The sequence below is a fragment of the Astatotilapia calliptera genome, chromosome 20 (genome assembly GCF_964374335.1).
Source record: "Astatotilapia calliptera chromosome 20, fAstCal68.1, whole genome shotgun sequence".
Classification (NCBI taxonomy): Eukaryota; Metazoa; Chordata; class Actinopteri; order Cichliformes; family Cichlidae; genus Astatotilapia; species Astatotilapia calliptera.
This window is the reverse complement of record NC_137441.1, coordinates 36,891,313-36,918,235: the sequence shown is the minus strand read 5'-3', so window position 1 is coordinate 36,918,235 and position 26,923 is coordinate 36,891,313. Positions and strand designations below refer to the sequence as shown.

At 41.3% G+C, this 26,923-nt stretch overlaps 2 protein-coding genes and 1 long non-coding RNA gene across 4 annotated transcripts; 1 reads left to right on the top strand and 2 right to left on the bottom strand.

Moving 5' to 3' along the window:
* Positions 1-553: 553 nt before the first annotated feature.
* LOC113013001 (uncharacterized) lies at positions 554-8,790 on the bottom strand. Of its 2 annotated transcripts, none has more exons than XM_080294484.1 (10): positions 8,064-8,790; positions 7,741-7,892; positions 7,036-7,269; positions 6,816-6,944; positions 6,640-6,736; positions 6,270-6,385; positions 4,645-4,777; positions 4,321-4,478; positions 4,010-4,149; positions 554-3,407 (listed from the first exon to the last, which is right to left on the bottom strand). In XM_080294484.1, the coding sequence occupies exons 1-10, from the start codon at positions 8,254-8,256 to the stop codon at positions 3,368-3,370; spliced, it is 1,392 nt and encodes a 463-aa protein (XP_080150610.1). In that variant the 5' UTR covers positions 8,257-8,790; the 3' UTR covers positions 554-3,367. The 2 variants fall into 2 exon arrangements, with proteins under 2 accessions (XP_080150610.1, XP_080150609.1); XM_080294483.1 differs by having other exon boundaries at positions 7,741-7,895; positions 8,064-8,785.
* A 7,971-nt stretch (positions 8,791-16,761) lies between these two features.
* On the top strand, positions 16,762-17,360 carry LOC145423080 (uncharacterized). Its single transcript, XR_013904193.1, has 2 exons — positions 16,762-17,143; positions 17,258-17,360. It is a non-coding gene; the product is annotated as an uncharacterized LOC145423080 (long non-coding RNA).
* Positions 17,361-19,063: 1,703 nt separating this feature from the next.
* On the bottom strand, positions 19,064-26,556 carry tktb (transketolase b). The gene is made up of 14 exons (XM_026154278.2): positions 26,308-26,556; positions 24,308-24,425; positions 24,108-24,221; positions 23,866-23,963; positions 23,365-23,556; positions 23,093-23,220; positions 22,815-23,011; positions 21,374-21,538; positions 20,933-21,089; positions 20,721-20,851; positions 20,554-20,637; positions 20,357-20,453; positions 20,098-20,217; positions 19,064-19,872 (listed from the first exon to the last, which is right to left on the bottom strand). The coding sequence occupies exons 1-14, from the start codon at positions 26,412-26,414 to the stop codon at positions 19,700-19,702; spliced, it is 1,881 nt and encodes a 626-aa protein (XP_026010063.2). The 5' UTR covers positions 26,415-26,556; the 3' UTR covers positions 19,064-19,699.
* Between the last annotated feature and the right edge of the window lie 367 nt (positions 26,557-26,923).

The following is a 26,923-nucleotide window of genomic DNA, read 5'->3' as shown; positions in this document are numbered from 1 at the left end:
CACAGCAGCAGTTTTAAAAAAGATTTTAAGATTAATTTTTTTGCTCCTCTCACTCTAGCAGTTTAGCTGCCTCACTCTAGCCCCAACATTCCGTCCCATACACACCCATTATAAACTCTGAAACGGGTGAAAAAACATCATGAAACTTAAACTGGAACTGAAGAAAAAGTATAATAGATATTGAAAAGATAAATACAAGTTGAATAGTTGAATGTCTTGTCTTCGTTTTAAAGTTTGAATGGTGGCTCTATGTGAACGTATGTTGAAGTAGTAAGAGTTTAAAAATGAGTAAGTTGAATGAGAATTTGAAGGGTCTCCCCATTGAAATACATGGGAAATTTTTGTTGAATAAAGTTGAATAAAATTAAAAATATAAATGTTAAAAATGAGAAAAATAGAAGCAATGTTGTCCAAAAGAATAGGAATCTAACGGTGTTTGAATGGTTTTTCTAAGTTGAACGGTTTTGAAGGAGTAGGCTTTCAAAAAACGTACGGAAAAATAAAATATAATAATAATAATAAAGAAAAAATAATAATAAATAATACACGTACAGAGTGTGTGCGCCGTGTTTGTTTCCCAGTTTATATAAGCTCATTACGACACCAATTTGCGCCGGGCCAAACAGGAAAAGGGCTTTTGATACAAGTCGTATCAGGCTGAGACACGTCACGATGCGACACACACATCTTTGGTGTGATGATCACTGAACCTGCACCTCCATGCGATCCGTCTAAGCCTGCAGCGACGATAAATATACACAGATCTCCCATGACAGCTTCTCTGTGCAAAATGACACAAATAATAAAAAAATAATGGAGAAAAATAACATTTGATGTGCCGTAACAGCCATCTGTTTCAGCACAAACCAAATTAAAAAAATACTCGGCTCTTCTGTCAGTTATTATCTAACGGAGTTGGAGTGGCTGTTACTGGGTATTTTTAAGTCGATGATCCTTTTACAAGAGTGTTAAGTCAAACTGCAGAGCACGCAATAAAACAAAGCCATTATTACACAATCCATCATTTTTCTGTAAATGTTTGACAGCATAAACTACAGTCTGCAACCGGAAAGACTTTATCAATGAAATATGATCATTTGGGCGTAGTGTCGCAAATGAGAAAATGCTCTGGTTTGAGATCAGGCACTGACACAGGCAGGTGTCAGGTGTGTGTGCATGTGTGTGTCTGTTTTAGTTGTGCAGCTGTGTTTTTGAACAGGCTGCTCATTGTGCCTGATAAGAGTCAAATCTAACTGCTTGTGCAACAGCATTAATTGTATGCCAGCGCAGCTTCGTTACATAACAAACAAAGGAAGGCACAGTTGTTGGAGTTGGAAGACGTATTCCGATGCATCGCTTAGCTAAAGGTTACATAACTCTAGCTACATCACCTCGTGAAAAACGAGTAATGCATTCATGTTCTTTTAACTGGAGCAATCATTTGATTTTCATCCTGAAACACACAAAGTAGATCCGATACACATCCTTTTTGTTTATGAGGACAACACCACTTTTGTACACTTCTGGTTTTTTACCAAGTTTTCCCAAAACAGCCTTCTCAGTGATGCTTTAGATTTCTGACTTATTGAATGTAATCCTTAGCCCAGTTTGAGAACCTGAGCTCTATTAAAATGGTTTTGTGCGTCCATCAGTGTCCATGTACCAGGAAATCCCACAACAGGATCGTGCCACCACTGCGTTGGACTGTAGCGATGGTGTTAATCGCTTCTTAGTGCCTGGTTTCAATCATGCACACGACCCCGGGAACTATGAACTGAATTATGAATCTTTGTTTCAGAGGATTTTGCATGTCATGCTCTAATACCTCTTCCACCGTGGCAATGACAGAACCCATTCAGACGTGGTAGCATTCCCACCAAAGAAAAAAAAGTGACAGAGAGACAGAATCACAAAATTGCTGGGCCCAAAACCAGTATAGGAGAGGCCACCACAGCAACTTCAAAGCTGATCTGCTGACGCAGCCAGCACATTTGTTTCCCACAGAAAAGAAAGAAAATCTCAAACCTGCTGAAATGTAAGCTTGTTCTCAGAAAGCACTACAGCGCTGTCTCCAGAGAGGCACTGAGCCAAGAACGAATCAGTGGAAACCAGGTATCCAAGCCATTCAGGCGCTTTTTGGCAAACTGTGCAGCCATTTGTGTGGATACCTACATTAATGATTGTCCTTCTAAGAACTTGACCCATCTCTAAATCTTACAAATCTCCCCAAACTGAGTAATCCCTGTTTACTCCTGGACACCGAGACTGCTACAGATATGTTTCCGTATTCTCCCTCAGCTTATGCATTGACATAATCACGTCTTTGTCCTTAACAGGCAATTTTCTCAACATCTCACGCTGGTTTTTACTCTTACATACAACATCAAGTGTCAGAGCTTTTAGATTAAGTCCAGTGAATCCAATATGCAATGAAAGATTGTACTTGTAGAATCTGAAGGATCATTAAAAGAAGGATGTGTCTGAATACTTTAGTATACTGGATATTTCAGTTCTTTTAAAATAAGATTAACCGTTGCTATTATTGTGTAGACTGATGAGGGGGAAGTAATGCATATGGGGGGGGGGGTTATCCCAAATGAGTCAGAGACATTTCACAGGCTCTGGAAATGTTCTGTTTTCATTACACGTTATTTAAATACATAATGAGGTAAGTGAGCCCAGTCTGCCTGAGAAAGATCCCAGCTCCCTGTTACCTCGTTCTCCCCACTCATACCTCGATCACCGAGCTAGAAGCAAAGCAACACTGTGACACGAAACAGAAGCACCCTGCGAACTAGACCCAGCCAACTGCAGTTCTTTTCACATTAAGCAATTCACTTTTGATCTTTGTTTTCTCAGCTTTTTCAGGCACTTTCTGTTTCTTAACGTGCCTCAGTAGGACCACATGATGATATGCTATTAAAGGTCTGTAGACAATCAGCTGGAAGGGAGGGTTCTGATCTTGTTAGCGACCTTACTTATTGTCTCCTGCTGTATAAGCGGAGTTTAGGTCAAGCTGAGTTTATTCACTGTCTGGTGTCTATGCAGAAGCCTTAAAATGAAGGCCCAGCTACTAAGCCTGCAGACTCGATGGGAAGTTGATGCTCTCACGACTAATGAGGTCAACGTGTCAGGCATCAGAAACAAGTCTCATGAAGACTCAGGACAGTCTGTTCGAATTTCCTCCAGTGAACTCCATCTTCCTGTCCTGGAGTCTGCTTTGCATCTAGAAGATTACAAGAGTTCATCACTTCCTAAAGTTTTCCCAGACTGCATCTTCTCAAGTTAATGCTTCTGCTTTGTGCCCTATATACAAAATCTCCACAGCTTCACTTTCCTGCAACTCTCTTTTGCATTCTCTATTTCCTCAGTTTTCCCTGAGGCTCCCACTTTGGTTCGCAAGGATCCTAAGGAGCAAAAAAAAAAGAAAAACCCACTGGAATTCACTATATTTAAACAGCACACACACAAACACAAATACACACATACAGATGCACACAGTTGCCTCAAGCCCTCGCTCACACGCCTGCTCATCCAAGTACACAAGGTCAGCTGTCAAAATGTGTGTGATATGTGAGCATACATGTGTTTGTCTGTGTGAGGAAGGCTGAGAGAGAAGCAGAAGAAGAAATGAGAAAACTGTCTGGCTTTGTGTAAATCAGTCTAAATGTCTGCTGAGAAAACACGTACTGAAGCTGATGTCCAACACTCCAAATGTGTTGTCATTTTAATTCAGTCATTTTTGAAAGAAGGCATCAGCTTTAAACATCGATGATTTACTTTACTGTGATACTAAATTACTGCCTGTTTAAAAAAATCTCATCGTTTAATGGAAATTTGTTGTTTCATATCTTTTAGTGGCCACAAGAATAAAGTGAAAAGTGTTTTGAACTTGAACAAATGACAGCTGCGTCTTCAGATTCCTAAGCAACACCAGGCTGCCCTCTGGTGGCTGATGAAGGAACTACATAACATTGGGATGGATGGATGGATGGATGGATGGACATACTTAAGACGCGTCCATGCATGGGTAGCGATGTCTTGCTCATGCAGACGGTTGTGCCTGAGTTCGAGCACTCTCAAATGAATGCAGCCCCTCAGCGCTTCCTCTGTCAGCTCCTCAATTAGATTTTCATTCATTTGCAGCGTCTACAGAATGAGGAAGACAGAGACAGATGCTGAGGTGTGATACAGGAGACAGAAATGTGACAGTTTAAAATGAAAACAATCAGTGAATATGCAAACAGTGTCCGAGAGTGTCTAACTCCAAGCAGTGAGAGAAAGAGGAAAAAATGACTCGAAAATGTGGTACATGTGCACCTGAAGAGAGGGAGGAAGGTTCAGTGGTAGCGACCGGAAGTGATTGTTGCTCAGCTGGAGGTCAAGAAGTCTCTGTAGCGGCCTAAAAGCTGGAGGGGACACACTGGCTTTGTGAAGAGCATTTCCTCCCAGCTCTAGCTTCAGGAGATTCATCAAACCTATTAGGAAATAATACCTATGATGTTACACCTGTTATAATTTTTACACATGACTGTGTTCACACACACACGCACACACACACACACACACACACACACACACACACACACACACACACACACACACACACACACATGCACACACACACACACACACGATGTGTACCTTTGAAGCAGTGCGGTGTGAGTCCACTCAGCTTATTGTTTTTGATTTTGAGCTCCTCCAGAGATGAAGGCAGCGTCGGGATCACGGTGATGCGGTTGTCATCCAGATCCAGCTTCCTCAGAGAGGTCAGGTTCTGCATGAAATGAAATGCAGCACAAATAAATAGGTGTTGAGCAAAACTGGGATGATAAAATACACTAAATAGATACTTGTCTCCAAGTCCGTAATTTCCCATCCCTGCTTGCCAATTGGGATTTAATCACAGAGCTCACAGAAACACACCAAATGAAAGAATGTCACATTTGTGCATCTCTTCCATTCATGTGATCTGTCCTCTCATATTTTTAGCAAAGCCACTCCGGGTGGCTCTTCAGTGAAAGCTGCTGTGGTTTTGATGGGTGAATAAAAGCAGTGGACAGGACTTCGCAGCATCCCTCCAGCCAGTCCATCAATCCCCTGTCATTACAGGGATGTGAGCAGAAACTGAAGAAGAATATTCCTCTAAAAATAATTTCCTCATATTCCCCACATCATTGGCTGCAGCTTTTTTCCAGCAGGTTCTTTCAGCCAATACCGTGACAGTATAGCAGTGGCAGTGTGTAATGATTGGTCAGAGTGTGGTAGGCTCCCTCGGTGTGGCCTGTGGTCAGAGGTTATTCTTAGACGGATTAGTTAATGCATTTTCAGTGCTCTTTTATTACCGTAATGATACAGGACATAGCCTGCTTTTTATTTTAACTAGATGCAAAGTGACCCATAAAATGTGCTTGTAAGTCAGAAAAGTACTGACAGGCGGAGGACTCTCTGTAAGAGTGAAGACGGAGCTACTAAGGATAATGTCAGAGCAGTTCAACACGTCCACGTCAAAGGAAAGTCAAACAGGGTTCAGTTTCAGGCCTCGAGGCGTAAAGTTTTTTGGGTTTTTTGTTGATATGTGTGTTTGTCTCTGCTGGTGCTGTTTAAACACACCAAATAGTTCTTCCCAGAATATTATTTGTGGCTCGAACTGACAGTGAATACAAACTTTCTGTCTCATTACGAAGGTAAACTACAGTCTGGCGGTATATTAAATGTTGTTGTTGTTGTCTGCTGTAAATTATTTTATCACTTCTTTCTTTGGCCAGCAGACAATGAGAGAAGCAACACTGACTTTTCTAACAGAGTTCAGTCACTGTCAGTGACACTTGTTTGTTTTTTCCATTCCCAGTCTGGATAAATAATACTTGATATTTCATGACAGTAAATATTTTCTAGAAAACACCCAACAGACATAAAGTGCAGTTAAAAATATATAGTTAGAAAACTCATTGAGTGCAGGCAGAACTGGAAGTGCAAGTCTCCAACTGCAGTTGTAAGACGAGTGGGAGAAACTCTGCAGTCAAACGGTGTTGGACAGCCTTGGTTTGTGGTGGATTTTCACACTGGTATTACACACATATTACTATATATTACTCACTGGGACACAAACCTCAGTACAAGAGCAGTAGATTTAAGTCAGAGTAACCACCACCCTTTACTGGTTTTACTTTACTTTTTCACTTTTTATATAAATAGATAAATAAAGGGATAAAAATATGTCACTTGTGAGTAATTTTAAAAGATGCAGCGAGAGCAGTGTTACTCACAGAAAGTGGGTTTTGGCTGAACGATTCATCATCCAGTATGTTTCGACTCAGGTCCAGCATGTCCAGGTTCAGGAGGCCTGAGAAAGCTCGTGCCGTGATGATCCTGATGTTGTTCTCTGAACATAAAGTCAGTCACATGACACTTCAATTTTCAATTTGATGATTCACTAGCTGGCAGCATAATAATCCACGTCGTAATGTATTCCAGTGGTAAATCCAGGATAACACTGTTTACAAAAATATGGGCATCGATGGCTCACTAATGATGGCTGGGCTTCCTGAGCTCTTGTGTTTGCTCTTTTTTCTTTTTTTAATCTGTGAAATTTCTGTGGGGTGCTTTCTTTGACTACAGCTGTAGATATACACATACCTGCTAAATCCACCTTCGTGGCTTCAAGGTTTTGGAAGCTTGGCAGGTGAGTAATGCCGATGCCCCTGCAGCTGATCTCTCTCTCAGTGCTCTGACACTTAATAGAATCAGAAAACTTTATTAATGCCCAAGGAAATTATGTAATATGTAACAGGCAACTCTATAAAGTTAGAAACCGTTTCTGTTTGATTGCTGGGCGACTCAGTCGGTTCTTCCTCTGCTTCTTCTTCTTCTTCTTCTTCTTCTTCCTCTGCTTCTTCTTCTTCTTCTTCCTCCTCCTCCTCTTCCTCTTCTTCTTCTTCCTCCTTGGAAGAAAAGAACAACATTTAATTACCCAGCAAATCAGTAAGTAAATAAGACAAGTTAAAAAAGATAACTAATATTACAAACTATAACCTCTTCTTCTTCTTCTTCTTCTTCCTCCTCTTCATCATCATCGTCGTCGTCTTCATCGTCGTCTTCATCGTCATCGTCCTCCTCCTCATCATCCTCCTCCTCTCGTGCTTTCCTGAGATCCATCAGCCTTTTCTTCTCAGCGTGGAGTTCCCTGAGTGCAGCCATAAGAGCGTTGCTGTCCTCCCCTCCTTTTCCAGGCTTTCTCCAGCCGCCAACGGGTCGCCCCAAACCCGCCTACAGAAAGTAGCAGGAGACCATTACTGGAATTAATTACTGGAAACAGAGACAAGTCTCACATAAGGACTGTGTGTTACAGGTGCTGCATGTTTCTTCTTTTTGTTTTGTTTCTGACAGGTGCACCAGTTGCCAGTACACCGTGCTTTTCTGTTTGTGCTCTATCCTTTTGTTATATGTTCACTCCTATTTTCTACTGCCTTCCTTCCCCCCCGCCTGTCAGCTTAGACATTGTCGTACTACACATATACTCTGATAACTGAAACAACACGAATAGAAATGAATAAATAGGCAGATAAAAGAAACACATGAAGAAGAGGAGCCTTTAGGGAATTTTTAGAGCTTATCTTGGAAAAGCAAAATGTGTTCGGCACAACAATTCAGATCATAAAATCTGATTGCAAAAGCTGCCAGACAGGACGGCGACATGACCTAAAAGATGGTGTAATATGATTGTGTGTCTCATCATACTATTCTATATGCGATGGACTCCACTGTGGCTGCATGCTTCCTCTTCCCCCAGGCACTTCTCCTTCTTCTGATCGCCTCCAGGTTTCCAGAGCCATGTTTTTCCTGCTTGATCACTTTCTCAGCATTTGCTTGGAGATGCTCATCCTCACTCTCTTCTTCACCAGGGTAACAGAAAACATAAATCAAACCAAAAATGCAGTCATGAAGGAATACACTGTTCGATTTTTAATCCTCTGTGCGCAAAATAGGTTAAAATTCTCAGTTATTAAGTGTTTATTAACCAAGAGCGTGCAGACAAAAGTGGGCAGACTTTAAAAACTTACCAGCAGTGTGTGCACCCGACACTGTCACCCCTGCGTCGATCCTTGGCGAAGGAACGGGTGCTATTTCTAGTTCGGATATCTCAGCGGAGACTTCCATTAATGCATCCACGTCATGCCAAGAGTCCAAGTTTTGTTCTGAGGAAACTATTCCACTCAGACAGATGAACACGATCCACGTCCATGGCATTTGCATTGCTGTATATTTATACTCAAATCAAGCTTTTTTCAAATGCAGAGAAGCCCAAAGGGTTTAATTTCTAATCCTCAGAGCTGAAGCCAAGAAGAAGCATCAGAGCAGGAAGCGCAGATGGTTAGAAGTCTACTTACAGACAAGCAGACAGTTCTTCAGTAAACCCTGGAGCTTTATGAATGCAGAGTAAACGCTGTGGTTTCCCTTCTGTTCTGAGTCACCTTGAAGCAGTGGTCAAACATATTGCACGCGCTCGCTGCTCAGAGTAAATGTTAAAATGAAGAAAGAGAGAGAAAGCGTGAAGGGACATCCAGCAGGCGGAGAGGTAAAAAAATAAATTCTCTCAGTGTTAATAAAGAGCCTCGATTGTTGTACCGTGAAATACAGACACACCCTGCTCCTCCTCGTCTCCACTTCATAACTGTCTGCGAACATTACGTGGAACAGCTTTTTTCTCTCTCCTGGAGGAGAGACGCTGACAGGACGGCGGGGGGTGATACTGGAGCGCAGTAAGTTTTGCACACTGGTGATAGATTTTAGTCGTACATTCTGTTGTGATTTGACAAATGTGTTTTTGTAAACCGCTGTCACTTTTGTGCTTTTTCTGGAGGGCATCAGAATGTTAGTATGAGTACAGCAGACCTTGTCCAAGAGCAGACGGTTGGTACACAGTCCCAGCCGGAGGCAACCTTGTTTGGCAAACCTCCGCCAGCATCTATGTCTGAAGTCAAACATGAACTCTGAGTAATAAAAAGTGAGGACGTCTTTACATTCTGCACATCGACGGCAGAGTGTGTACATCCTCACACTCGCCGTCTGCCCCTTACTGAGTGTGGAGCCAAACTGGGATGTTCACTGTGGGGTGAAACCTCTTTATTTGCTCAGCAGACACACACAGTCGTGTTTTCATATCTTCGTGTGGACATCTAATTGACATATTGCTTTCCCTAGCTGCTTACACTTATCCTAACCCTGTCTTCAAACTCATGGGGCATTTTGTCCCCATAAGTGACTGTTGGTCCCCACAAGTAGAGCAACTTTCCAATGTTTGGTCCCCGCATATACACATACACAAACATTACATTCAGTCGACTGTGCTTCAAAACATCTTCTTAAATGAACACTACTACTGTAATATGCAATCAAATCTGCAGATTATGCTTTTTTGGTGTTTTTCCACACCTGAAGAGTAACTGATGAGACAGCAGCAGAATCCAGACATATTCCAAATGGCACTCTGGACAAGTTGACACTAAACACTGAAACAGTCAGGCCCTCATGTGCTCCTCCAAAGTAAATAGCAACGTTTCCAAAGATGATTCATTTTTATATCTCGACAGGAGCACGCTGTCATCTACAGACCACATTCAACCCCTTCCTTGAGTGTGACAACACCCTGAATTTCCACAGCACACTTACATGACTACACTTACATGTTTAAGAAACAGCGCATGTTTTATTATCCTTCCTGCGGATGACCAAGTTAATCTTTGCTTTCTTTTCACTCTGAAGGAATATGTTAAAGTCAGCATGACCGCTTTCAGCTTTGTAACATCTCTGACACCAGTTTGCCAAATGATAAATGTAACTAGAAAGTGCATTTTCTGAAGAAACTGCAGTGTGAATGCTTGAATCTGAATGTATGCACTGAAATGAATTAATTGCTGAATTTTGAGTTAAAAATATTGAATGAGATAAAAAAACAAAAAACAAAAAAAAAACCCGAATTTAACCTGAAAACAAAGGTGCTGAACTGCTAAAAGCTGAAGGTTACACAGAAGAAGGAGTTGGAAAAAAGCTGAAAATGTTTTAATTGTAAATTAGAAAAACCTAAGAAATGAGAAAAGAACATTTAGAGTCAGAAAACATCTGAAAGAATATTAAAAGGTCATATTCTTTGAATCACTGAATGACTAAAATGTGATCCCTCCACTTGGACCCACACAGTTTAAAAAGTTTACATCTCTGAGCTTTGAAAGACAAGATGTTGGAAAAAGAACAACGATGGCGACGTTTTGAGGGTAAAATGATGGCTTTAACACTGTGGACACAGCAGCAGTTGAAAGAGAAGTGCTTAAGATTAATTTTGGCAGAGTGGCAGGCAGAGCTCGTTAAGCAGGCAGGTGTGAGCCTGGTTGCTATAGTGACCGCACCCAATGGCTCCATACACACGGACACAGACATGCACCTCACTTTTGCTGCTTAAAATGAACAGAAAAGTCAGGCCGAAACAAATCGTTCCCAAATGAAAAGTAAAAGTCGTATTGACAAAATTCTTTCACTGTGAGCGACAGCAATGTCTAGTCTACCAAATTCTCAGTTTTCATGTCTGTGGAGTTTATTATATGGACGTGGTGACAGTGGAAAGACACCATGCTCTTCTGATTTTCAAACGAACCTTCTGAGCCATTTTAACATTAGAGTCTATGGAAGAGTTGGAGGGAGGAGGCTGTGCATTGGTGACATTTATGAAAGAACCATAACACCTAGTACAATAGTAAACACATTGGATGAAAGAGGACAGCCATGGCTACGTTTTGAGGGTAAAATCATACCTGTAGAGCAAACGCTGCGGACACAGCAGCAGTTTTAAAAAAAGATTTTAAGATTATTTTTTTTGCTCCTCTCACTCTAGCAGTTGAGCTGCCTCACTCTAGCCCCAACATTCCGTCCCATACACACCCATTATAAACTCTGAAACGGGTGAAAAAACATCATGAAACTTAAACTGGAACTGAAGAAAAAGTATAATAGATATTGAAAAGATAAATGCAAGTTGAATAGTTGAATGTCTTGTCTTCGTTTTAAAGTTTGAATGGTGGCTCTATGTCAATGTATGTGGAAGTAGTAAGAGTTTAAAAATGAGTAAGTTGAATGAGGATTTGAAGGGTCTCCCCATTGAAATACATTATAAATTTTTGTTGAATAAAGTTGAATAAAATTAAAAATATAAATGTTAAAAATATGAAAAATGGAAGCAGTGTTGTCCAAAAGAATAGGAATCTAACGGTGTTGGAATGGTTTTTCTAAGTTGAACGGTTTTGAAGGAGTAGGATTACAAAAAACGTACGGAATACAGAATAAAATATAATAATAATAACTAGAAAGTGCATTTTCTGAAGAAACTGCAGTGTGAATGCTTGAATCTGAATGTATGCATTGAAATGAAATAATTACTGAATTTAAGTTAAAAATTTTGAATGAGATTTAAAAAAAAAACCCGAATTTAACCTGAAAACAAAAGTGCTGAACTGCTAAAAGCTGAAGGTTACACAGAAGAAGAAGTTGGAAAAAAGCTGAAAATGTTTTAATTGCAAATTAGAAAAACCTAAGAAATGAGAAAAGAACATTTAGAGTCAGAAAACATCTGAAAGAATATTAAAAGGTCATATTCTTTGAATCACTGAATGACTAAAATGTGATCCCTCCACTTGGATCCACACAGTTTAAAAAGTTTAAATGTCTGAGCTTTGAAAGACAAGATGTTGGAAAGAGAACAACGATGGCGACGTTTTGAGGGTAAAATGATGGCTTTAACACTGTGGACACAGCAGCAGTTGAAAGAGAAGTGTTTAAGATGAATCTTGGCAGAGTGGCAGAGAGAGCTCGTTAAGCAGGCAGGTGTGAGCCTGGTTGCTATAGTGACCGCACCCAATGGCTCCATACACACGTACACAGACATGCGCCTCACTTTTGCTGCTTAAAATGAACAGAAAAGTCAGGCCGAAACAAATCGTTCCCGAATGAAAAGTAAAAGTCGTATTGACAAAATTCTTTCACCGTGAGCGACAGCAGCTTCTAGTCTACTGAATTCTCAGTTTTCATGCCTGTGGAGTTTATTATATGGACGTGGTGACAGTGTAAAGACACCATGCTCTTCTAATTTTCAAACGAACCTTCTGAGCCATTTTAACATTAGAGTCTATGGAAGAGTTGGAGGGAGGAGGCTGTGCATTGGTGACATTTATGAAAGAACCATAACACCTAGTACAATAGTAAACACATTGGATGAAAGAGGACAGCCATGGCTACGTTTTGAGGGTAAAATCATACCTGTAGAGCAAACGCTGCGGACACAGCAGCAGTTTTAAAAAAGATTTTAAGATTAATTTTTTTGCTCCTCTCACTCTAGCAGTTGAGCTGTCTCACTCTAGCCCCAACATTCCGTCCCATACACACCCATTATAAACTCTGAAACGGGTGAAAAAACATCATGAAACTTAAACTGGAACTGAAGAAAAAGTATAATAGATATTGAAAAGATAAATACAAGTTGAATAGTTGAATGTCTTGTCTTCGTTTTAAAGTTTGAATGGTGGCTCTATGTCAATGTATGTGGAAGTAGATACAGTTTAAAGAGGAGGAATTTGAATGAGAATTTGAAGGGTCTCCCCATTGAAATACATTATAAATTTTTATTAAATAAAGTTGAATAAAATAAAAAATATAAATGTTAAAAATGAGAAAAATAGAAGCAGTGTTGTCCAAAAGAATAGGAATCTAACGGTGTTTGAATGGTTTTTCTAAGTTGAACGGTTTTGAAGGAGATAGATTACAAAAAACGTACGGAATACAGAATAATAATAAATAAAATAGAATAAAGATTAGAAGAACAATACTGTGAATGCTTTTCAAGCATTCACACTAATAATAATAATAAAGATTCGAATAACAATACTGTGAATGCTTTTCAAGCATTCACACTAACTAGAAAGTGCATTTTCTGAAGAAACTGCAGTGTGAATGCTTGAATCTGAATGTATGCATTGAAATGAAATAATTACTGAATTTATGTTAAAAATTTAGAATAAAATAAAAAAAAAACCCGAATTTAACCTGAAAACAAAAGTGCTGAACTGCTAAAAGCTGAAGGTTACACAGAAGAAGAAGTTGGAAAAAAGCTGAAAATGTTTTAATTGTAAATTAGAAAACCCTAAGAAATGAGAAAAGAACATTTAGAATCAGAAAACATCTGAAAGAATATTAAAAGGTCATATTCTTTGAATCACTGAATGACTAAAATGTGATCCCTCCACTTGGACCCACACAGTTTAAAAAGTTTACATCTCTGAGCTTTGAAAGACAAGATGTTGGAAAAAGAACAACGATGGCGACGTTTTGAGGGTAAAATGATGGCTTTAACACTGTGGACACAGCAGCAGTTGAAAGAGAAGTGCTTAAGATGAATCTTGGTACAGTGGCAGAGAGAGCTCGTTAAGCAGGCAGGTGTGAGCCTGGTTGCTATAGTGACCGCACCCAATGGCTCCATACACACGCACACAGACATGCACCTCACTTTTGCTGCTTAAAATGAACAGAAAAGTCAGGCCGAAACAAATCGTTCCCAAATGAAAAGTAAAAGTCGTATTGACAAAATTCTTTCACTGTGAGCGACAGCAATGTCTAGTCTACCAAATTCTCAGTTTTCATGTCTGTGGAGTTTATTATATGGACGTGGTGACAGTGGAAAGACACCATGCTCTTCTGATTTTCAAACCAACCTTCTGAGACATTTTAACATTAGAGTCTATGGAAGAGTTGGAGGGAGGAGGCTGTGCATTGGTGACATTTATGAAAGAACCATAACACCTAGTACAATAGTAAACACATTGGATGAAAGAGGACAGCCATGGCTACGTTTTGAGGGTAAAATCATACCTGTAGAGCAAACGCTGCGGACACAGCAGCAGTTTTAAAAAAGATTTTAAGATTAATTTTTTTGCTCCTCTCACTCTAGCAGTTTAGCTGCCTCACTCTAGCCCCAACATTCCGTCCCATACACACCCATTATAAACTCTGAAACGGGTGAAAAAACATCATGAAACTTAAACTGGAACTGAAGAAAAAGTATAATAGATATTGAAAAGATAAATACAAGTTGAATAGTTGAATGTCTTGTCTTCGTTTTAAAGTTTGAATGGTGGCTCTATGTGAACGTATGTTGAAGTAGTAAGAGTTTAAAAATGAGTAAGTTGAATGAGAATTTGAAGGGTCTCCCCATTGAAATACATGGGAAATTTTTGTTGAATAAAGTTGAATAAAATTAAAAATATAAATGTTAAAAATGAGAAAAATAGAAGCAATGTTGTCCAAAAGAATAGGAATCTAACGGTGTTTGAATGGTTTTTCTAAGTTGAACGGTTTTGAAGGAGTAGGCTTTCAAAAAACGTACGGAAAAATAAAATATAATAATAATAATAAAGATTCGAATAACAATACTGTGAATGCTTTTCAAGCATTCACACTAATAATAATAATAATAAAGATTAGAAGAACAATACTGTGAATGCTTTTCAAGCATTCACACTAATAAACTAAACATCTGCAGTCATGAAGCATCTGAGGTTACAGGCAGTTACTGAAATAACGAAGCTTTTATGCTCACAACTGAACGGCATTTCAAATCAGATGTGTTTATCAAGGCGATTGTGGCTCAAGAGTTGGCAGTTTGTCTTGTAATCGGAAGGTTGCCGGTTCGAGCCCCGGCTCCGACAGTCTCGGTCGTTGTGTCCTCGGGCAAGACACTTCACCTGATGCCTACTGGTGGTGGTCAGAGGGCCCGGTGGCGCCAGTGTCCGGTGTTCCAGATCAACTGGCGTTTAGATCAACTGGCGTTGGTCGAACAGATGTGTGGCAGTCTTGCGTTTCAGTAGCTCCTACCGACAAACCAGCAAAAAAACGCCAAATGTGTCATCTGTGACACTTGTGAGGTTGTCTCAAACACACTCCGTCAGTCTTGATGCTGTTGAACAACAAAATGTTTAAAATGTGGCGAGTTTACCTGGTGATATCCTCATGCGCGACGCGATCGCGAAAACAGCAAACAATTAACACCACGCCGATGTTGTTCACAGGACAGCAAGAGTAAACGATCGGGAGACTCTTGTCGTCGTTATCGTTCCACTCGCACGGTTTATTTCACCGAATTCAGCGTTTTTGCTCCACAACTAAAGCGAGCAGTTTACTTTGTGCACTAACATGGAGTCGAGTCAACCAGCGCCACCTCTGGCCAAGTGCCACAGCCCACAGCCAGATCAACCTGTGACACACATCTGCAGCACGTTTGATTTCGTTTCTTGCACAACACATTTGTACCTTTCAATTGTGTCTGTTTGTGATTCATGCAAATAAACCTTTGAAATGAATGAAATGATATCATATATTCCTTATTGGCCTACATTTGTACAAAATTCCAAATTATATACACAAAGTCATAGAAATCACCACTCCAATTGGTCATCATGATTTGGATATTCTCTTTTCCCATAACAATGAAATACACCTTGGACAAATATGACACATCGATATTTCATTAGTGTCGTCACATCACATCCTGTAAGCATCATCTGCCTGTGTCCTTTCCCTGGAAATTAATATTTCCAGCCAATATAGGCAATCCATCAACATGGCTGGAGAGTTGGTAGTTATATATAAAGTCAGTGACTCAGGTGTGTCGCTTGGTTTGTCATCTGTTTGTGAGACTGGAGGAGACGCAATCTTTTGTTTTAAATCTTAGTTAGGAAGATTCCTGTTTTAAAACAAGCACGTATTGTGAGAAATGCAAGAAGTACATCTGCAGAAAGTACATTCTGTCCATCATGTGGACAAAATTGAAAATGTTGAGCATTGAAAAACTGAGAACGTTGGGCAAGTTCAAAAGAAATGTGTTTGTAAGAACGAAAAACCAAATTGTTCCTAAAATAGTTATGGAAAGTCTAACTGTTGTATGTCTGTGTTCTACATGTTTATCTGATGGGAAATAAAGTTGCTATTGTTTCATTGCAGTTTTTGAACAATTCTGAGTGGATTTACACAGTACGGATCTAAATGACCCGCAACAAAATCAATGTCATTTTTTTGTTCTTCAACATAATACAAGGGTTCATTTCCAAAACTTGCCTATGATCTTCAATTTGTAGCAGATCCACTATCACACAGCAGCTAGAGCAGTTTCAAATGGAGGTCAGTCCACTGCTGCCATCTGTGGCCAAATACCATAGCCCACTACTAGATTAACTTGTGACACATCTTCACCTGCTGCTATGATGACATTGAGTAGAGGCTGAGTGGCTGCACTTACCCCTGGTACATTCAAATCTACCCACAAACATGTTGAAAGATGCAATGGCAGCAATGTGGATTGTCAACACTGAAAACAATCAGTAAGCAAAGACAACAGGGATCACTTTTTACTGTTTATTTAGCACCCACAACATTTGTAGTCGCCTTCTGCACAGGGAAAGTCCACACACACTGTGTGGTACCACTTTCCACAGAAGGTGCATTCAGTCTGCAAGATTGAATGAGATTGTCAGAGTCATTGTCTGACTGTTTATTACTATTCACCTGCGGTACATTCACAGTAACTGCCATCTCCTTACAAATGTTTATTAGATTAACCACACTTATACAGACTGTATATGACAACCAACTCTAAAATGTTTTTTCTCAGAGAAAAGACACAGACAGACAACGCTAACGACATGTGATGTTACAACACTAGTGAAATATTGGTGTCATTTCATTCTTTTCAAAGGTTCATTTGCATGACGCACAAACAGACACAACTGAAAGGTACAAATGTGTTGTGCAAGAAACGAAATCAAACGTGCTGCAGATGTGTGTCACAGGTTGATCTGGCTGTAGGCTGTGGCACTTGGCCAGAGGTGGCGCTGGTTGACTCGAGTCCATGTTAGTGCACACAAAGTAAACTGCTCGCTTTAGTTGTGGAGCAAAAACGCTGAATTCGGTGAAATAAACCGTGCGAGTGGAACGATAACGACGACAAGAGTCTCCCGATCGTTTACTCTTGCTGTCCTGTGAACAACATCGGCGTGGTGTTAATTGTTTGCTGTTTTCGCGATCGCGTCGCGCATGAGGATATCACCAGGTAAACTCGCCACATTTTAAACATTTTGTTGTTCAACAGCATCAAGACTGACGGAGTGTGTTTGAGACAACCTCACAAGTGTCACAGGTGACACATTTGCCGTTTTTTTTGCAGGTTTGTCGGTAGGAGCTACTGAAACGCAAGACTGCCACACATCTGTTCGACCAACGCCAGTTGATCTAAACGCCAGTTGATCTGGAACACCGGCAGCCTCGCCTCTGTCAGTGCGCCCCAGGGCAGCTGTGGCTACAATGTAGCACCAGTGTATTAATGGGTGGATGTGTAAAGCGCTTTACAAATACAGGCCATTTACCATTTCATAATCATTTATTTAAAAAAGTACCTAATGAGTTAGGAACAAAGAACGGCGCATTGTTTAGAGCAGTGGCTCCCAAACTTTTTTCGCTGGGCCCCCCTTTGTTTTATAGAAAAATGTTCGCGCGCACACGCACGCACACACTAACACACCCTCCAACCACACGCGCCCATATTTTGCTCAGTTGCGGTTTATTTCACACCTCAAACATTTAGTAAACAATTAAGCAAATACAAGTAACCTGCAGGTAGTACGAAAATAAACTATGTCCGCACCTACACGGGTGTTTCTGAACACGCAGCTGTTTCGTCCACGTAAACGGCGTTTCGAATCACCGAGAACGGAGATTTTTTATAACTCATTTTTTGCGTTTATGTGTGGACGTGGAATACAGAGCTCATCAGGCAAAGTCAAAGGTATGTGCCTTTTTCCGCGTCACGCTGTGCGCCACGTTATTGTTTACATGAGATGAAGAGCAGACAGTCAGATTAACAGTATTGTGTCTCTATCTGCAGGTTTTACACGCAGTTACTGTCCCTCCATTACAAAGGCAGAGGCGTCACGGTGTCATTATTTTACACGTGGTTGTTTTTCCTGTGTAATAATGTTCAACACTGCGATCAATACATTTTAAAAAAATGCTTCTCTGTGCAAAATGGGTTTAAAAACATAAACAGCTGTGGGATCCTGTTTGTCCGTGATGTAAACAGCCCAGCGCTGCTCCCCACGCAGGGAAAAGCAACCCTGCAGGGAGACCTACCTCCGCACCTGTGCAGGTGAAGCCAAAGGGCAGATTTGCTTCACCAGATTTTCTAGTCTTTGGCTTAGAATGAAGTTGGTTTGGAAACATATTCAGCGATGCTTCATCTCCTGCTTTGCGTTTGTGTGGGAGCCCCAGGCTAGCCCCATTCCGCCCCCCGCCCAGGAGGCCCCACACTTTGGGAAGGTCTTGTTTAGGGGAAATGAAAATGACACATGATATGCCAGATGTGTTCAGTTGGATTTAGGTGAGGCGAGTGTGGAGGCTTAGAGTATGAAGGAACCCAGGACCCACTGCACCAATAGGTTTAAGGATTTCATCTTGATAAGTAAAGGCAGTCAGGGTGCGGTTGCCAAGCCTGTAGGTGTGTGTGTGGAAATGCCTTCCTGGAAAACTACACCACAGAACTGGTAAAGCTTAAAATGATGTTACATGAACTTTGTCTCCTGGATTCTGCTCCATACTCTGTGGTAGAAAACACAGCAAACCTTCTAGCAATACCACATGTTGATGTGGCCTCCTGCAGGGGTCCAGATATCACTTCATGTGAGCCCTTCAGAATCCACTTCTGTAATTTATAGACTAACTTAAGTTTATTTAAAATGAAGCCATTCATATTTTCACCTTCACACTGAATAAATTATCATTTGATCCTTTATAACTTCATTACTACACCAATTCATTTTTCAGGAAGTGTGTGTGTGTGTGTGTGTGTGTGTGTGTGTGTGTGTGTGTGTGTGTGTGTAAGTAAAACCAGTGGAAACTTTCATTGTTGACATTTACTTTGCGACTGCTGGTCCACACTTTGGCCTCGGCTTATATAAATAAGCACAGACAAACAGCATTGGGAGAATTATTTTTAATTCACACTACAGCAGTAATAGCATCTCTGTGACCTTAAGCGCTGGAAATGTTGTGCGACACCCGTGTGGTCAGGAGACAGTGGGATGTTTAAAAACGGAATAGCCAAGCACTGAAGGCAGTTACTGAACACAATTACAAAAGTAATCTAGTAAATGATAATATGACGAGCAGTAACAGCACTACCAGCTGAGAGGGAGGACAATAGGAATGCTTGCCAGGAATGTGTAAGCATTGATGGTCGGTGCCACAGATGTTGAAGCTCATCACTAGGACACATCGCTGTATGATGGGCTTTTCATCTATCAGCATAACACTTTAAGTACAGTATTCAGTGATGCTTTTAACTGTGCACCTTACAAGACTCTGAAAACATGTATAACAGCAAACGGCAGAACCCATCTGGAGGCAAGGATACTAAGAGGTGCACATAGGGGAGTACCATCAGCACTATAGGCTATGACCGCACTGCACTCATCTCCCTTCATCTCTGATATTAATACAGGGTTAGCACAACTCAAGTAGGAACTGAAAGTTAGGTTTTCCATGGTTGTGCCTGGCAGCTGCAAGTTTGTTGTGATTTAAAACAAAAACGAGAAGGGAAAATGAAGTGCAGTTCTTAGTTTGCGAAGGTCTGAGTCACAGCTTCGGCAATATACTTAGCACTGATGCCAAAGATGTCCAGAAGCTCTTGAGGCTTTCCACTGCGGGGAACACCAGCCACTGCCAGACGTGTCACAACAATACCAGGCTCACGTCCCACTGCTGACAGCACCGCTTCACCGAGACCACCTGGACAAAGGAGGACCGTCAAAAGGAATGAATGCATAAAAGTGATGTTGGCATTTCTTTTAAATTACAACACAGCAAATCATGATATGATGCTCCTTTATTCAAGTTGTGTTTTGTTTGTTAAAACCAAACCCATCTAACGTCTAGGAGCCATAATTGTTGCCACCATAAGAAGATTCCTGCCCTTTCACAAACATGCTTTCTGTATGCACAGACTCAACCTACCCTCCTTGTAGTGGTCCTCCACAGTGATGATCTGTCCCCTTGTTGCTCGGGCACTGGCCAGAATAGTAGCAGCATCCAGGGGCTTGATGGTGAATGGGTCAATCACACGGATGTTCTTTCCTATAAGAATGCATAAGGAAATTTACAGGTTTATAGAGGCTATAGTGGTTCACTGGCCAGTTGAAGAGTCCCTGCATTAAGCCCTGTGTGTCCTCATAACAATACCAGCACATGTCCACTAGAGGGCAGTGTGGGTTACCTTTAGCAGCCAGCGTATCAGCAGCAGCAAGGGCCTCGTGCAGAGTAACACCAGCTCCAATGACAGTCACCTGGTCATCATCAGACTGGCGAACCACCTGACCACAGAGATAGATGTATAAACATTTTTGGGGTGGGCATTCTGGTATGAAGACTGACTGCATTAGATTTATAACGAAAAGAGATTTAAAAAGTTACCTTGGCTACACCCACTTCAAACTTCTCATCGGGGGAATAGATGACTGCAGTGGCTGGTCTACTTGTACGAATGAAACATATACCCTGAAAATGGAAAGTGCATTACAATATATTGAGTGCTCTCCAACAGGATGAAGACATCAAGCTACCACAAGGTGGCCACCAACCTTTGTGTTGGATGACAGTTCAACAGCTCTCTCTGTGGACACTGCGTCACTGGGGTAAAACACAGTGCATGTTGGGATGGCGCGGAACATGGCCAAGTCCTCAAGCGCCATCTGGGACGGGCCGTCCTCACCTGAAGCCAGAATAAAATGAGTGGATGACAGACACTCACACCTGCACTGCTCACTAGAAATCCAGCAGATGAAAAGCTTACCGATGGAGACGCCGCAGTGAGACCCTACCAGGTTGACATTCGTCTGAGAGATGGCTCCCATACGAATCTGGTCGTAGGCCCTGGAGAAAAATGCTGCAAATGCGCTGGCAAATGCAACAGTGCGGTCACGGCTGGCACAGCCAATAGCCACTCCTACCTGCAGTAGTAAGGAGACATCAGCAACACTGTTTAGTTTAAAATGACAGTGGATGTGGTTAGTAAGGGTCTAAGCGCAAAGTCAGCTGGGCACAAATGAGAAGCAGCAGAGAGGACAGATTATCATGTGTGAATGTACAGTAACAGATTAGACCAAGTTGGAGCAGATTATAGTACTGAAGAGCAAACCAGGTACTAGTCTCTCATAACTGTGACAGGGTTCCAGGATCAATAGGTTGACTAATAGTTAGCATAAATCAGCCTGAGCACTGAAGGATCGTTTACCATATTCTGTTCAGCAATGAAACACTCGATGTAGCGATCAGGGAAGGCTTTCTTGAAGGTCTCTGAGAAAGTAGAGTTTTTGGTGTCTCCGTCGAGTGCCACCACTCTCTGGCTTGCCTGGCCCAGTTTTTTCAGTGCCACACCATATGCCTGCCTTGTTGCCATCTAACAGAAAATACAATGGGTTAAGCAACAAACAGCCTTGATTGCTATGCTTAGCTATATCCACTTTAACACATACATGTGAAAAAGAACCTTTACCAACATGATGAGCAGCACAATATTCTGCACAGTCACAATAATTCACACACATCAGTTTTGAAATCATGTTCATTTCAGACAGCGTCAGCCCCGCAGTTAGCAAAAGCTGCAAAAAGCAAACTACATCCGATGTTTCACAGGTTCATGTGTGGAAAGTCTGAGATTTACTTCCAGCTGAAGAAAGTTGTACTGCTGTAAAAACTGCTGCACCCTCTTTATATCATAGGAACAAAAACGTGAACGGTTTTCACAATCGTTCAAAGACAAAATCATAATGACAGTTAAAATGTGCTTAATCTTCCAGCTCTGACAGGTATGGGGATATAAAACAGTGCAATAGAAAATAACACACTGGGATTCAGTCATGGAAGATTTTAAGCCCTGTACACACCGCCTGTACAAATACTGCATGTGTGCTTCAAAGGTATTTGAAGAGGTTAACATTGCACAATACTGCACATGATGCCATTACTAGATAACTGCAGAGTGGGGGTCATGTTAGCAGTGCTAGTAGCACCCGTCTTCTCGTATTCCAGGTTATTGTGGATATGCACGCTTTAGTTAAGCCATAATAATTTGACGCAGCCCAAATTCACCAGTTTCTTTCGAGGTTAAAATAGTGCCAAACTGTTCTAATTTCACAATTCTGGTTTACAACAGCTCAGTAACTCTCAGTCCCAAGGATTAAGCAAATTCTACATTAAATTGTGAAAAATTTGTTTAACCTTTTAGTTTCTGGTGTCCACTAACCAGGATGGCAAACTTTAAACTAGTTTTCTAATCAACTACATCCCTAGATAAGAAAAATTTGCTAGTGAATACTGATGTCCGTGTCTCCGCTGTATCTACAGGTAAACACTGCAAAGTTTCTCGATATCTTTAACCTAGCAGGAGTCTGCATGTGGCTGAGCAGACAAAAAGCAAAGGAAAGTGGATATTTATATTTAATTTATTATATAAAGACCCTTAAGTGTGGACAAGTGTTCCAGGTGGTGTTTTTGTGCCATATTAGTAATGAAACAAAGCCACCACTCGTGCTAAATAAGATTCATGCTGACAACTGTATCGGTAAACTTTAAACTGCTGACCACTCAGTGTTGAGTGACTTTGGACCCATTACTCCAAAAGATCCAATACTCAAAAACTAAAACTAGACACAAACAAGCAACTCTGAAGGTACCTTGTCTCCCTTCTTGTATTCTGGAGGTGAAGGCAGTGAGATGGGGCTAAGGTCAGCTGGCGCTGTGTCCTCATTGGGCAGATCAGGGCAGAGAGTTTTGTTGGGCACCTGGATCTGTGACTGCAGATCTTTCAGGATTTCATCCACCCGGTCCTTGGGGATCGGCTTTCCATGCCAGTTCTCCAAATCCTCAATACCTACAGTTAAGTGGCAAATAAGTCATGTTTAAAATTCAGAGAACAGTTCTAACTAGATACAAAAAAGTTATTCACACCAACCTTTGAGGCCTCTGCCCTTGAATGTCTTGGCAACAATGCAGGTCGGTTTGCCTTTGACCTGCTGAGCCTGCCAGAAAGCTTTGCACAGCTCCTCCACATCATGTCCATCCACAACATACGTGTTCCACCTACACACATAGAATGTTATTAACATCTGAACATGTCTGTAGACCATCAAAAAGCAGATCGATACAGGGAAAGACAAATAATAAGGTCAAGTTTGGACAGTTTGTTTCTACAGGTTATGAGCTGAGATAAATGCACGTGCTGACCCAAAGGCTTCACAACGTTTGCGGTAGATCTCCATGTCGTGCTTCAGAGGCGCTGGCTCACTCTGACCAAGCCGATTAACATCCAGGATAGCCACCAGGTTGTCCAGCTGGTAGTGGGAACCAAAGGCCATGGCCTCCCAAACTGAGCCCTCTGAGCACTCGCCATCTCCCAGCATGCAGTACACACGATAACTACAACACAGTCAGTTAATAACAGACATGAGAATTTCCATAATATCTACTTTGAGAATTTTTCTGTTGCTGCAGTGCAACAGATTATAACAACAACAGTAACAGGATTTCACCACTGAAGAAGCTTCCTAGTTAGAGTAAATAAGACTACTTTTAAGTGGTCTTGAGCAAATGTGAGTATAAAGCATCCACTTTAGATTAACACCACACACTGACAACTGGGCAAAAATATTTCAGGTAACCCTGTGCAAGTTTTAAAGAAATGTTTGGTAGTCTTATGATTTGACACTGATACATAAACATACTGACCTGGATTTGTCAAAGTATTTGCCGGTATAGGCCATCCCACATGCAGCCCCAAGACCCTGTCCCAGAGATCCAGTAGCTACATCAACAAAAGCCAATTTCTGTGTTTGAAAAGAAGAATTGGAAAGAAGGGAAGTTGTACACGATACAGAGAGTGGCTTGCACACAATTTTGTCTTTTTCTTCCAAAAAAATAAAAATAAAAAATAATAATGAACAGAATGGGTCTCAAGATTCCCGACTCACTGGTGTGGGGTGTCCCTCCAAGTCAGAATCAATCTTACGCAGGTTAACCAGCTCAGACTCTTTCACAAAACCTGCCTCTGCCCAGGCAGCGTACAGGACAGGTGCAGCATGACCCTGGCAATAAGAAGGAGTGTTAACAGATCTCAGGTTTGCTGACCAAATACAGAGCAATTAATCTCAATTAAAGGATATGCACCTACCTTTGAGAGAACAAAGCGGTCGTTACACTGATTGCGAGGATCATCCGCTTTGTAGCGCATGGCGTGGAAAAAGAGCACGGACATGAGCTCAGCTGCACTGCAACATGATGTGGGATGACTGGAGACAGAGAACAACAGAAAGGCTACTGTGACAGTATAAATGCCGACGGGTTAGAAAGAAAAGAAACTCCACCCAAAGTGCATAAACATGCATGTGTTGCTGCACTTAAAAAAAAAAAAAAACGAACAAAAAAACAAAAACAAACGCTCAGTTTTAGTTTTACAAGACACAGCAAACATTTAATATGCCAAACGATGATGCTCTTTAGCACAAGTCATATATTGTTAATTGTTATTTATTTTAGACCATCACTGCCTCAGGAAGGCAGCCAGGTTACCACACTTCAGAGGAAAAAAAAATCTTGTGAAACTGTTAGTTGCTACACAGTCTCGAGTACTGTAACCATTTAGAAATTCCACATTGCCCAACACATCTCAGCTTCCCTATGCAGGTTAAATCGCATATCAACCATGCTTGGAACAAATTATCCAATCTGAACAAACATCAGCATAAACCTTTTAAAATAACTCAATGCTCCGTTTACCACGTGTTCTTCTGTTGAGAGACAACCTGCTGAGAAATGAAGGACAGTCAGAAAAACCACATGGAAAAGAAAGAGGCACAAGTGTAACTTTGACTGTTGAGGAACAATGCTCCTCAAGAAGTCCTTTGTTTAAAAGGGATATAATCTTTATAAAGCCCTCATAGTACAGTTAGAATAAGCTCCTGCATTTTCTTGTCAAGAAACAAGAGGAAACAGGTTAGTCAACTGTACATTAAGGCTGTATTTGAGATTATGAAAAAGAAATAAAAATTGCACAATGCACACCAAATGGCTGAGGGATAATTGTAAGAATCAAGCACAAACTAAAGCATCTGGCCAGGTGGCTGACATATACTATAAATAAAGCTGAGGGTTTTTACTGCCTCTTTGATTCCAACATCCACTTTTCTGTCTCAGATGTGATGTTATGAAGCAGGATATGCGACTCTAAGCTTTAGTCTGCGTCACACAAGTCTAAACAAAGTGTTGTGTTGTGTTGTATGCGAAATGTAGTAGGTGACTTGACTTGATTAGCGCCAACTCACAAACTACGGTTTCAGTTTTGGATATTGTAGCCCTTGTATAGATCCATTTGCTCTCCAAAGTGAATATTAACCGAGCAAAGGGCGCTCACACTAATCCCTATAAAGCTACACCCTCGTCAACTCCTACTTCCCGCTTGGACTCGAATCAACCTATTGGGTTACTTCCCGACAGCGACACGGAAGATATCAGCGATAGCTCAAAAAGAAAATTCTGGCATTCTGGGAACGCCAATATTTATGATGAAGTATTACCACAAACCCCTTCCCAATAGCCATTTCCCAGACTTACCATACTTAACGCAGATATCCTCAAGCTGGCGATTTAACAGACTAGGAGCCAGCAGCAAAACTCAGCCTCAACGCAACCAAGAGATCCATCCTTTCCTATCATGTAATTTCTGTTAGCTAGTAAACGCCTGTTGATGTTAATAACCACTTGACTTGAAGTGTTATACGCATGTATGCTAGGCTAGAGTGCCTAAGAGTCTAGCCACCAGTAAATAAGGCCGTCATTTACTTTGTAGAGAAAAAAACCAAACAAACACTGTTAGCATGTGGTAGCCTTAGCAATAGCTGTGGGCTCGGCTACCCTCAAGTCACAGCGTAACTTATTAAAACGTTTCGCAGAGCAGTCGCACAACATCAGGTAGCAAACCTGCTGCTAGCGGCTTGCCGTGGCTCGGTAACCGCGTGAATTTAATCTGCAGCACGTGCACCCAGGCCCAGAGGTAGTGCACGCCTTCGCCCCAGTAACCTTATAGCACATACCATATATATATGTGTGTGTTTTTAATTGTATACAGGATTTATTTAATATTCCAGCTAATGTTTGCAACTCTGAACAACTTACCCTGAGTTAGAGGCGCATGTTGCCTTGATGGAGTTGATCCTGAGCTTGTTAGCGACGTCCTTCAGTCCTTGCAGAGTCTTTTCATCGGGTTTGTGGTAGCTAGTCATGGTTTACGGACGTATGGTCGCCTGCTTCAGGTAGTAGTCGTGGTTAATTCAGTGCGAAGGCTGCTTCCCCGGTGTCGTCGTGTCAACGCTGGGCCACTGAGCTGCTAGCTGCCCGGTGTTAAGTGCAGGAGAGGAGGGGCAGACGTCGCACAGGACGGGTTTTGTTTCCTCAAACAGCCACGCCCACCAAATCAAACCATTGGAGGGAGAGTGGTGGTTCAAGCCGCCCTCGTCAGTCCCTCTCAGCGTGTTCAAGATACAAATGTTGCTTCATGCCGATCTCGTTTCATTAAAATCAGTAAATTTCCAAAATAACAGTAACAAAAGCGTGGACCCCTATTCTACTACCCTTATGGAAAATACAGGTATCCACAAGTGGAGCTGCACTGCACTGATGTGCGAACAACTACCGCTTTCTTAACTTACTATAATATGAATGTTTTCTTCAAGTGGGACGTTAACGTCCTGGTTATATTTATGCAATGATGATGGTGTGTTTAAATGCCAGT

Excerpts from the sequence above, each read along its gene's own strand:
- tktb (XM_026154278.2), bottom strand. The coding sequence starts at position 26,414 with ATGACTAGCTACCACAAACCCGATGAAAAGACTCTGCAAGGACTGAAG. Across the intron at positions 24,222-24,307 it reads ACCGCTTTGTTCTCTCAAAG|GGTCATGCTGCACCTGTCCT; the intron begins GTAGGTGCATAT and ends TCTTATTGCCAG. Across the intron at positions 23,012-23,092 it reads CAAGGGCAGAGGCCTCAAAG|GTATTGAGGATTTGGAGAAC; the intron begins GTTGGTGTGAAT and ends ACTTAACTGTAG.
- LOC113013001 (XM_080294483.1), bottom strand. The coding sequence starts at position 8,256 with ATGCAAATGCCATGGACGTGGATCGTGTTCATCTGTCTGAGTGGAATA. Across the intron at positions 6,945-7,035 it reads AAGAAGAAGAAGAAGAAGAG|GAGGAAGAAGAAGAAGAGGA; the intron begins GTTATAGTTTGT and ends TTTTCTTCCAAG. Across the intron at positions 6,737-6,815 it reads CCAGCAATCAAACAGAAACG|TGTCAGAGCACTGAGAGAGA; the intron begins GTTTCTAACTTT and ends GATTCTATTAAG.